The 13,033-nt window shown below is 39.0% G+C and overlaps 1 protein-coding gene across 1 annotated transcript in view; it reads left to right on the top strand.

Annotated features, from left to right (window-relative positions):
* Positions 1–2,678: 2,678 nt before the first annotated feature.
* The window catches only part of hpse2 (heparanase 2), a gene marked incomplete at its 3' end in the record, with an annotated part of 46,579 nt that continues 36,224 nt past the window's right edge, over positions 2,679–13,033 (top strand). Inside the window, exons 1-3 of the mRNA XM_083898196.1 lie at positions 2,679–2,996; positions 5,121–5,275; positions 7,039–7,200. Coding sequence (XP_083754322.1) covers positions 2,701–2,996; positions 5,121–5,275; positions 7,039–7,200 — 613 coding nt within the window. The 5' untranslated portion in view covers positions 2,679–2,700. The remainder of the gene's footprint in view (positions 2,997–5,120; positions 5,276–7,038; positions 7,201–13,033) is intronic.

Genomic DNA, 13,033 nt, shown 5'->3' on the forward strand with positions numbered 1-13,033 from the left:
ACGACACGTTCTATTAAACATGTAATAAAAGCTGCACTAAACTGTCAGCCCCAATAACACTGAGCTAATGGATTATTTCCCCAACTCTATAAACCAGTGTCTAACAAATTAAATAAGACAAAAATCATAATAATAATAATATTAATAATTAATAATTAAGTTTTGATTTATTTAAAAAAAAATAAAAAAAATAATGCTTTTTTTGAAGTTCAGGAGAAGCAACTGACTGTTTCTGTTCATGTCGCGTATTAATGCTGCAGGTCCACATTTAAACGGTTCAGCATTAAACATATAAGGAGCAGAGTTTAGTTATTTAATACATTCATCGTTAACGGATGGTGTGTTTTTCTCTTTGCACGCGTTTAACAAGGACATTTCTGTTCAGTCACTTAGTTTTATTTCACAAATACTACACTCACCTTCCTATTATTTAACCTCTAAATGTCTCCAATGTTGTGCATAATGGTGATTAGTCATTTATTTACTCGTCTATTATCCTCCATATATTTGTATATTTGAGTCAAGTGGAGAATAAACGCATCTGTAAAGCTGTGGGCCTCATGTTCACTTGTTTTGGTGCATTTTGTTTATTTTTTTTAATTGCATTTTGACCTCAGGTTTGACCACAAACAAAAAAAAAGAAAGAATAATTACATATTCAAAGGTCACCATTTTAAAACTGGAGCCAAACCAAAGCAATTCCCACAATAAAGATAATATAGAATTGTTTTAAACACACTTATTTACTTATTTATCTCCTTGATACTGATGTTTCGTTAAATTTTTCTCTGTTTTCTCTCATTGGAAAACAAATCAACGTTTCCATGATTATCAGTATGACGTACTTATGTTTATGAGTAAGACCTTAAATTAAGAGTTAAATCGGCTTTTATCCTGTGAATAGTTAAATAACTTTCGACTGAAAACAAGAACGTTGCTCGTATTGAAACCACCTGTTAATTAAAACTAAGTGTTGTTGTTTTGGGCCTCTGCTCATACTATAATATAATATAATATAATATAATATGATATAATATAATATAATATAATATAATATAATATAATATAATATAATATAATATAATAATTAAAAGATACTGTTCATACTTTCCTTGTTAGTTTCACCTTTGTTGCTCCAAAATCTGTATGACAGATTTGACCCCAGACCTCCTCGTGTTAGGATGAAAATCATCCCAGAATAATCCCTACAGATGTGTTAAGATTACACCTAAACCTCTGTTTGGGTGTTTTAATAAATACTCCTAATTGGAAACTTTCGGCGTGCGTAAAACCTGAAAATTTTATAACACCTTGTACAATGTTTGAGGTTTGACGTGTGCGTAAATTCTCCTTTGGAGAGAGAGAGAGGGGGGGAATGGAAAAATTAAGCCAGGCTTCACTCGATTAATTTCCTTCCCGTGTAGTTTATTTTCTGCTGCTCATCTGTGAGACAGCGGTGACCTTAAACGACCACGTTAGTGCCCGAGGAGACTCGCGTCGACTTACAAAGGGAATCGCAACAAACCGCACTTTGTTTAGCGTGATTCTCGCCCGACGGTGCCCTTAAAACATCTGGAGAGAAACAGTCCTATAAAGAGTTTATAGGTGAGTTCCATGTGTACGAGCTTAAAGTCCCAAATTGGGGTTATATAGGCTTTTAAAGAGGCCAAAAATCTCCATGTTTCCATCCCCAAATTTCGCCTGTTTTTGTGTTTAAATGTGCAACAAATTTAGTTGTTTGTCAAATTAACGTCTACATTAGCCAGGATCATGAAATATTCTGTTGACAAGTTTGCAGTTTGTTATGTTTTTGGAGCTCTTTGTTCTCTAACCTGGAGACTGCTGTGGCACAATAACACACACACGCTGCTGTTTTCTCTTGGAAAAGTCCTGTGCGTTGTGTTGAAAGTGTGTGAAATGGACCACGGTGACTTAATCCCATTGTCGTGCGACGTGCGTTTGAGTTTATAACGTGTGCGTAAATGGATGCCCTTTCAAACTGGAGTGAGTTTAAACTTAGATCCATCACCGGAAAAAAAGGGCCTTTACGCACAGCCTTTGGATGTTCTGCAAACATGTCCAGGCCCCAGGAATTCATGTTAGAACAAAGTGATTTAATATAAAACGTGTATTTTATCAATTCAGTATTAATATCACCATTATGCGTAGCCATTTTTTTTAATATATTAGAAAATGAAAAGCTGGTGCCTCTTCCAGGACATTGTAGTCTGATCAGAAAACAGTTTCTTCCTCAGGAGAAGTTCATATATGCAGCCACTTGTTGATACTGCACTCACGTTCCAAATCTCTATCATCGATAAGTAGATGATAACACATTTAAGAGTTCATTTTCAGCTCACACGGGCTGAGAAAAGTACATGTGAGACGCTCGTATACCTCACAGAACCTTGGAGGGGCGGTGCTGCCTCCTCTCCTCCTGCCAGCTTCTGGCTCTCACAGCCGGGAAGGCTGGCTCGGGGCGTGCGCTCTTGTGAGCAGCTCCCAAAAACACATAGAGGGGCGGGGGGCAGAGGGGGTGAGACAACCAGACAGGAAGACAGAACCAGATCGATTAGACCGAGGTTAAGAACCACCACCAAAGATCTGCGGCAGCGAACACTGTCAGGTCGCTTTAGTTCCTTTTCAGTGGAACCCTGGTTTTTACGCGTGCCGATCCTCCTGCTCTCCAAGCCCCAGAAGATGCCCAAATCTCCACCGTGCGCGTTCCCATGGTCCTCCATGTGGCTGGCATCGTTGGCTACTCTGATGGTGCAGTCGGTGCTCTCTTCCTCCTACTCCTCGTCTTCTTCCTCCTCCTCCTCCTCCTCATACCAGAGAGCTGCAGCCGCCGGTGGGAAGCGGCCGGGCTTCATGGAGAGGACGCTGGTTCTCCTGGATGTCAACACCCGCAGTCCGATTAGAGTCCTCAACGACAACTTCCTCTCGTTGCAGCTGGATCCGTCGATCATCAAGGACGGGTGGCTGGACTTCCTGAGGTACCGATGAGCTTTAACAGTAGCGCGTTTAAACGTTGTTTTTTGGGGGGTTTTAATCATTACGCACGCAGCCACGTTGTCTAAAAGTGTCATGGAGAGAGCCAGCACGCTTGGAGAGTGGTCCACGTGATTTTTCATATAAACTGGTGCAATCCAAACCTTCCAGATGGTTTATTATAAGACTTATTTAAAGGTTATGGACTTTGGTGTTGTTTACTGTAACTGTACACAGACACACACAGTGCGCCATGGGCACAAGTGTGGGTCACATAGTTCAGTGTTTGTTTCACAACTTTTATTAAATCTGCTTTTGAGGCTTTTATTTTTTCCAGCCTTAAAAAAAAAAACGCATATAAAAATCCTCCCTGCAGTCAAGCGCCAGCCATGTTGTTCCAATATATGTTTGATATAAAACGCAGGGTTGAAGTTTGGACGTCCATTCAAATCCGAGTGTCTTTTCACTTCACTGCTTCTTCCCAGAACAAAGACAAAGAAATCTCACCATGCACAGAGACACAGTGCAGACTATAACCCGCACATGTTTTCACCATATGAAAACATGTGCATTTTTTTTTTATTTTTAAAAAGACACAAAACTTGGCAAAACGCAGACATGCTGAAGAATTCTAAGAAGAGGTTTATCCTATAAATTTTCCTTTTTCTTTTTTTTTTACTGGAGATCACAGTCCAGTGTCCAGACTGGACTTAATAGCATCAGGATCATTGTTTATTTCAGCTTGTAAATCACACTGAATCATTGTCAGACTCTGTCAAATATGATCTAGGGACGAGGATTTATGCATGGAGGGGAAACGCTGCACCGTTTTCTGCTGAAAAACTGCAAAAAAGGAAGAAAAAGTGGAAAAAGCTGCGTAGAGTTTACTTTATACTCTCTCTCTCTCTGTGTGTGTCTGCCTTATTCCCTCTTCACTTTATTTAATATGTTTTATTATTAATATAATATATAATACACATATAGGTGATTTTAATCAGATTTAATAGCAAGTTGAACAATAATCGGTGCGTAAAGGACGCACAGGCCTCCTGGATGTAACCTTTTTATTTATTATGATAATGCATAAACTCACTGCTCCTACTTTGTTATACATATAAACGTTGTTTACAACAAAAATAACACTAGTTTTTAAATAATTGCACCTTCATTTGACCTGGATATGAACGGTTTTCATTGTTGCAAAGTTAATATTATTGTTTAAATATGGTAGCAGTTACATGTTTTATTATACTAACTAACGACGACTATTCCCAGTGTATTAAACTGTACAAAGACGAGCCCAAGGTTAATAGTTAACTAAATAAATATATACATATATAAAAATATATGTATCTCAACTCGTTTTTGTTTATGTCACCAAAATTCAGACAATATATAATATACATTGCGGAAAAATAGCGACTACAGGAGACAATTGTATAAAAACTATGAGGAAAAAAAGCAAGTTGAGAAGCTTTATGACCCTCAGTGAAAATAAAATAAATAAAAAGTATGTACTCCACTGCACTATGTAAATTAAAGAAAAGAACTCGCATAACTCGTGTATAGCGTTTATGTTTACGCACACATTGAAAGTGTGATATATAAAACGCCAGATCGTTGAACAAAGTCGTTTGTTTTCATTCAAAAATGTTCACTGCAAAACTATACAAATAAAGTTATTGTGTAAATATTTTTAAAAGGTTTAAACCCGCTCATCCTCCACATGTGTGTGTGTGTGTGTGTGTTCCTGTAATGCGTAATCCCCAAAGGTAACAGCGTCTCCACTGCGCACCGTGTACCTGCTGTGGCTGCTTCCTTTAACGCGTGTTTTTCCACCGGATGACAGATGTTCAAGTCGCTCACCGCTGATGTCAAGGGGAAAATTTGTTTTCCTGGTTGGTGCTTAAAGAGAGCCAGAGAACAAAGTTAAATCACCTTTTTTTCCTGAAGCCGCGTCTCCTCTGGAGGCCATGGTTTGGAAAGACGAGCAAAGTTACAAAATAAAAAAGAAAAGAAAAGAGGCTTATTTTACGTTTTCTGTTCCAACAAAAAAGCAATAACACATAATGGTAAAATGTCATATTTTACTCAATGTGTGTGTGTGTGTTTCTCCTCTGTGTCTCCAGCTCCAAGCGCCTCGTGACCCTGGCGCGAGGCCTGTCGCCTGCCTTCCTGCGTTTCGGTGGAAAGCGCACGGACTTCCTGCAGTTCAACAACCAGAAGAACCTAGCTAAGTTCAGAGGCCCCGGACCGGACTATTACCTGAAGAACTACGAGGACGGTGAGCTGTGTTACACACACTAACTCACACTAACACACACACGACTCTTCTGCTGCCTCAAATGTGTGTTTTTAGTGACACTAAATCAAGGTCCGACACCTGCGTGTGTGTGTGTGAGTGAGTGAGTGACGCAGCAAGTTTTTAGGCCTGCGTTGTTTTCTTGCTTCACACACGGCGTCCATTTTCTTTTTCAAACTGCTTGTTTGGCCCTGGCGGTAAAAACAGTTTTTTTTTTACTTTTACTGCGGACAAAACATTAGAAACAACACTTTAAATACTCGCAGTAACGACATGAATCAGTGCTATTTTATTTTCTAAAATGGCGGACAGGTTAGTTTACGCACACACACACACACCTGTATAGCGTGCATAAGTTAGCATTTTCTTAATCATCAAATAGACATTTTCCCATTCTGATTGCTGTAGTAGTTGCCAATGATAGGCAGCTACTTACTACAGGCGACGTTTTGTTGAAATCTGCCATTATTGTGAAACGGTATGAAATTAAATATTTAAAATATTAACCAAAAATCTACAAATAGACATTTTCCCATTCTGGTTGCTGTAGTAGTTGCTTATGGTGGACAGCTACTTAATACAGGTAAAGTTTTATTGATAAATATATCATTTCATACTGTTTCACAATAATGACACATGTCAACAAAACTCCACCTGTAGTAAGTAGCTGTCTACCATTGGCAACTACTACAGCAATCAGAACGAGAAAATATATTTTTGTTGATTTTTGGTGAATATTTTAAATATTTAATTTCATACCGTTTCACAATAATGGCACACATCAACAAAACTTCACCTGTAGTAAGTAGCTGTCTACCATTGGCAACTACTACAGCAATCAGAACGAGAAAATATCTTTTTGTTGATTGAGAAAATGTCTTTCGAAAACGAATATCCAGCGAATATCAAACCTCCCGCTAACTTACGCACGCTACCTGTATTCAGTTGTGTTTAATTAGAATATAACACTTCATAAATTCTATCCTAAGCAACAAAAGTGTGTTAAAATGTGTAAGTTTAGTTAAAGAAACTGAACAAACTTGTGTTTTTAAACTTGTTGTGATGTTTATTTAAATATAGCAAGGTAATATACATTAAACCAGTTGCTAGCTACCTTGTTATTAGGGTAAGTGTAAGCGTCACGGTTATTATTACTGTTACCCTTGTTGTGGCTCATTTGAAACACCTGTGTCCTGTTAATGGTACATTTAAACCCATTAACATTGCGATTTTTTAAGCGTATTATTCTCATATATTATTAAAATGTGCATATGTGCACAAGTAGCCCTGTTGTTCATTCACAATCGTCATGTAATAATGTGATTTTAAACTTAAGGTACCTTTAGACTTCTTCATTGTCCATAAAACTTGCATAAAAATGGAAAATTGTCTTTGACAGTGGCATAAAGACACACAACAAACACACATCACAGACAACACTTTGCACAGTAAATAGATAAACATAATATATAGTAAAAAACTATGAAATCAGTCCAGCTGCTCCAGAGAAGAGTTAAAAGATTTAAATAAATAATGGGTAAAATACATAAAGTGCCTGAGTGCCTAACTGCATACATTTATCTGACCTTTATTTACAATCTTAAGTCAAAAATACAAGGGTTAGGGTTACAAATAGTTAAAACCAGTTGCGGGTTTTTATATATGATGCTAACAAAGATGCTAAAACCTCCATAATTCAGGTTTTGTTATGTATTAATTCCTTTCCGTTCCATGCTGGCTTACAGATATCGTGCGCAGTGACATTGCACTGGACAAGCAGAAGGGCTGCAAACTGGCCAGCCATCCTGACATCATGCTGGAGCTGCAGAGGGAGAAGGCGGCCACCACCCAGCTCGTCCTGCTGAAAGAGCAACTGTCCAACATCTACAGCAATATTACAATAACAGGTAGGAGATCACACACACACACACACACACACACACACACACACACACACACACACACACACACACACACACACACACACACACACACACACACACACTGAGTCATGCACATGCATGCTCTCACACAAGGTTTAAAGCATACCAATGTAAACCATCAGCTTTCAGAATGACAAATGTAATTTGTAAAGAAGGAATGCGGGGATGGATTGAGGGGTGCAGCAGCAGAGACTAGTAAACAGAGACGCTGGCGTTGCTACGGCAAACTGTTAAATCAATCTGACCGCACCGAGAAACTCTGGAGTCCTGCGTTTGGGTGGGCTACACTTCTCTTATTTGTTGCCGTGATTGACTGAGATGGAAATGAGAAGCTGCAGGAGAAGAGAGTGAATGAGAATTTGGCCTGAGACGTGGATGTAGCTGCCCTGAAAAGACTGTGCCTGAAAGAAACTTATTGGTTACTAATCTGTGTGGGCTGAGCTTGGGATTGAAAATAAGAAAAGTTTGGCAGGATAAAAACACACACACACTTGTAGCCAGGGTTGGAATCGCAGAATCTCTCAGAGGTGTTTAATTTCTGAATTTACGTGAAAAAGAAACACTAGTCAAATGCACGTGGAGCGCTTAAATGAATGAATAATAAAAAGTAAGTTTACATATGACAAGAGAACATAAGAAAATAGACATTTAAGAGCACAAAACAAGTCATATTCCTCTTCCCTGGTGTGTCACACTCTTGTACACAGACAATAGTGAAGCATAAAAGTTCCACAAGTCTGTCAATTTTGTGAAAATATATATACATATGAAAAAGATAATTTTGGCCTTGTTACATTGAGGAAAAAGGTAAAACACAAGGCAGTAGAAATGTAGTAAGTGTGTCATTAAAAGAGATTGAGCTGCTCAGAGCTGACAGCAACAGCAGTGGAACAAAATGTTCAATATATGAATATACTCACACGTACATATATCTTGTCGTCTTCACATCTTGAAAAGTCAGCGGGGAGCGTTTTTTGGCGAGTGCAGAGTTTTTGGTCCAAGTCGGAGAAGCAGTCAGAATGTGACTCTTAAAAGAGAGAACATGGGAATTAAAGAGCATGCAGGATTTTTTAAATATTTGGGTACGTACTTTAAAATGGTATTAATTCATTAAATCTAACCCCGGTTGAACCCTCGGCACTAAGTTTGGACATGATGCACAGGACGTGCAGATCGAACAATGTGCTTTGCATGTGTGTGTGCATGGAACAAAGTGACCCTCTCTCTCTCTCTCTCTGTGTCGCTTGTATATGAGTGATGGAGGCGGATTATGATGATGAACAACATGTATCAGCTGCATATTTTCAAATAGTCTCCAGTGCAACAGTGAAAACATAGCCAGGCCGACTGCTGCTGCAAATACAAAGAAGAAGAAGAAGAATTCTAACCTGCCTGTGTGAAGTTCACAAGTTCAGCCGAGTCACATGGAAAACGCACACTGTCATTAATTTTCTTAGCGGCACCTTGTAGTCTTTAATTATGCAGAGACCGTAATTTCAAGATGTTTCGTGCTCAGCATTTGTTGAAACATCTACATTAAGGCTTTGTTTTGTTCATGATGAGTAAAATATAGCTTTTTAATATTAGTTTTAATTATTGGGAGTAGCATTATGTGATGATTTAGCACAAAGAGTCAGAAAACCCTGTGATATATATAATTATTTTAGCTGTGGATTCCTTCACAGTATCTCCGTTTTATATCAATGAAATGATGTTGTCATGACACATTGTCCATCTCCACGTCAAATATGAACAAACGGGGGTTTTCACTGACTGATAAACAGATAGATAGTATATATTGCTGATGTTATTTTGTTTTTTTTATTTATTTGATCTTGTTCTTGCTATTGTTACAATTAAAGTGTGACAAGAACATTAAATTCCTTTGCTTTAAAATGTTTTAAATGAAAAATGACAATGTTACTTACTATCAGCCTCATGAGTGCAGGCATCAGCCTTAAAAAAAAATATTGCGCAGTTAATTGGTCAATTGCGATCTGAATTCTCGTATTTCTGTTTAAAAAAAAAAAAGCAAAGAAAAAGCTGTAAACTAATAAAATATACTTGGCGAGAAAAGTAGCTTCTGTCTCACACATGTAGTGTAGTGCTAAAATTAAGACCACATTTCCCATAAACCCTGCTGCTTCCTGTCACGGGGAGGATGTTACCACTTTGCTCTGCTGCAGCTCGGAGGCCTGGAGTCAAAAGTAAAAGAATTGCAATGATTTAGTGTGGATGAAATATGCATTATTTTAGCTGCATATAAGCTTTATTCTGCGATTTACTTTGGTTGAGTGCCATAAAATTACATATTCACTTCACAGATAGGAATATAATGTGGAAATATATGTTATTTTACCACATAGCAGACATTGTTGCATCCTTTTGCCTGAATTATTTGGCCTCTTTTTGGAGGATTTAAATGCTGTGTTTATCCGGCACAGAATTATCATAAACCGTGGTAGACGCTGAGTCGAGATGCGGAGCGTGGGGCTGTGGTGTTTATGAGCAGGTGCCATATTTATTATCAGACCGTTTGGCTGGTACTGTAGGAGAAGGAGGAGGAATGAAAGAGTCCACGCAGAAGGGACTTTATTCACCCAAAGCACAGATTTACTGTGACGAATCCTCTCATATGGACTGTTTGTCTTCCACAAGCTGCAGGTCGGCCCTCGGCGTTATGTTGCTCAAATGTCTGAATCTCATTTTGTTCAAAGATATAGTGAAGGTGGGAGATGCTGCTCTCTTTTTATCGTTCGGTGGTTTGGTTCTGCAGTGGATTTTTTTGCTCACATCAAGTGTTTTTTGTGGCGAAAGAACTGGAAAGAGTGTGGAAATATGTCTGCATTGTGTTGCCATTATTACACACAGCTGAAGTCGTGTTGTGTAAAAAGTAGAATCTGTGCAAAGACCTTGCATCTCTGGTGGAGGGCAACATGGGATACAGAGGCTATAGGTATTTGTTTAAATATGGTCTGGTAACAATCAGCCGAGACTTACTTACTGTGTGTGTGCATGTGTGTGTGTGTGTGTGTACATGTGTGCATGTGTGTGAGAAAGCAGGTGGTGTTTAAAAGGCCTTTAACAGTCTTGCTCCATCCTTTTCCACTCACCACTGTCTGACCTGTGACCGAGGCTTGTTAGAGCCATCAATAATGGGGCCAGTCCACAAGCTAACACACACGCGCGCACACACACACAAGGAAAGGAAAGGAATTAAGTTGAGAAAATACCTAGAGGTCAGACAAGGTCATGGTCAGCGTCATTTCATGTCTCTCTGCAGGATCACGTCCCTCCATCAGGTCTCACTTTTTTCTCTTCTGCTCCTCCTCCTCCACATTTGAAATCCCAGTGTTTTGTCCTTCCATGTTTACTGTTAGTTTATAGCTCTGCACCGTATATTATGATATATATTATGTGAAAAGTCTGCTATAGTTTGGTACTCTTAGCCTTGTGACCGCAAAGGCTTTGCCCGCGTTTTTAAGACTGAAAAAATAAGTGCAGTAATATTGAAGTCAAGCTTCCATTAAATAGATACTGAACATTACTGAAATGCATGGATGAGAACAGTCAAGATATGAGTATATTTTCTAACTGCATTTTTAAGTTAAACTGGCATTGGCCTTTGCAATTTGCTATTATGATTTGGGTCTGAACATTATTATTATTTGTTCAACCCTGACCTACACTGCTGGTGGTTGTGATACTGTTTTCCACTCCCTGATTTGTTCTTTGCGCCATGTTTTTTTGTTTGTGGGCGGGCCTTTGGAAACTGCCTGCTGATTGGCTACTGAGTTTTGGAGCGACAGCTCAAGACCTGAAGTCGTCACAGGTTTGCTGTTCGTTTGGAACTCGTCCCCCAAGTTTTCCCCGTCGACATCGGACAAAATAATTGTAAATCTCTAACGGTTGACAGATTATAAAGGTTAGATATTTACAATTATTTTGTCGAATGTCGATGGAGAACACGTTTTTTTGCTTCTTAAAAAATTTTTTTTTGATTCTTGAAAAGGGCTCCGTCCTTTTCCAGGTATACGCATTTTATGTGGAGCATAAAACAAGCTTCAAGGAACCAAATGAAAGTCCTACTAGAAACTAGAGAAGCCAGATTTAAACACAGGATGTTATCAGCTTTAAGGTGTGCAGCTGCTCCTCAGACTTTGTTTGTTATTTTTATGAGAAGTGTCCGGGATTTCTCTCTCAAAGATTTGCCCTCCTTTGATGTCGAACACATAGGGAACAAATTGGTAAGAATACACAATTTAATGAACCAAAGAAGCCCAAAGTCTGTTTTCTGTTCAGATGTGAATTGCTGTTCTTTCAGATAAAGCTGCATCATCGGGTCTTGATTTAAAATGTAAAAGCCAGAAAGAAAATGTAATTGTTCTTGCATTATGTATTAGTACAGGCAAAAAAAAGTGTTTGGTGGGGAAAAAAATAGCAATCAAGTGCCCTCCAGCTCCACTGTTTTATTTGGGATTTTAATTACAGGTTGAATTTCACATAGTTGGAGCAGTTATCTTATGTTTTTGGACACAGCCAATGAAGAGGGGGCGGGGGGGATTAAATGAGGGGACTAAGTAGGACATATCCTCAGGAAAGAGCTGCAGTAACCTAGATTTTTTTTTTCTTTAAATGGGACGTGGCCAGGTTCATGGTAGAGATAAATGTATGTTTTATTTATTCATTCAATTTAGGAAACGTGGATGCATTTATAAAAAGGAGGCTCTGACGTTCATGAGTCTTTAAGAATCTGAGATGGTTGAGAAGAGCAGGAGCCTGGTTTGACACCACTCACTCTACATAACATACGAAAGAGGAATCACAGATCATAAATCGCCGTCACATGGTATGCAGAAGTGGCATCACGATTCAGACCTTCCTCGTCCTCTCGCTCTCTAGTCTGATCTCACGTGCGCCGTATCGAGTGACGCGAATGTTTACAGTGTCCCAATCAGTTGTTAGGTTTAAGTCAACACTGCCGAGAGCTCGTCGGACACTAACATCTGAGGCCCGAGCCTTTGAACTGACACTGAGGTGCAGCAGTCACAGTCAGGAGCCTCTCACCGAGAGCTGCAGGCGGCCACTGAGAGGGGAAACACGAGAAGGACGACAACGTATAGAAAAAGACACATCGTTAGAAGTGTGAAGCGGTACTAATGTGACCCTGCTTGCAAAACAAATGCCCTGTATAGCCGCTGAGAGAAGACGCTCACGTTTATCTTGGGAAGTGGCTTCACTGTGAGTGGCTCGAACCACATTTGAAGTTTAATTCAGACTGAACTTTATCCTCCAATGCAGGTACTGCAGCCATGTTGGCTAAATTCATAAGCTTTCCCCTGACCTGATAACATGGCTACCACATGCTAACCTTGTAGAAAGGAAGGATTTGAATTGTTGCAGTGGGGAAATATCTAAATACCGACAGATACTTGCGTTAGTGATTTGATATTTTAATTGTGTAATATGTTTAAAATGTGTCACAGCATTATGGGGATAATACAAGGTTGAGAACGTTATATTTTTTACGTAGCATAGAACGTAAAGCAATTGTGACTGTTAAATAAGTTAAATAAAACATTTCCGTAACAACAATCAGACATTAGACTAGCTTCACAGACGACTTGAATTTATACGACCAAATAAAACAAACAAATGATAAAACCTTCTTGGAATTAGGCAAATATTTGCAGTTACGGAAATTAGTGGTGCATTTGTTTGTACTACAGTGTAATCTGTGACGTCCTAGCTACTGTGTGGGATTGATAATTGTTTTAGGGCTCCAGATTACGCTGTA

This window comes from Microchirus variegatus, assembly GCF_963457635.1.
Source record: "Microchirus variegatus genome assembly, chromosome: 11".
NCBI lineage: Eukaryota > Metazoa > Chordata > Actinopteri > Pleuronectiformes > Soleidae > Microchirus > Microchirus variegatus.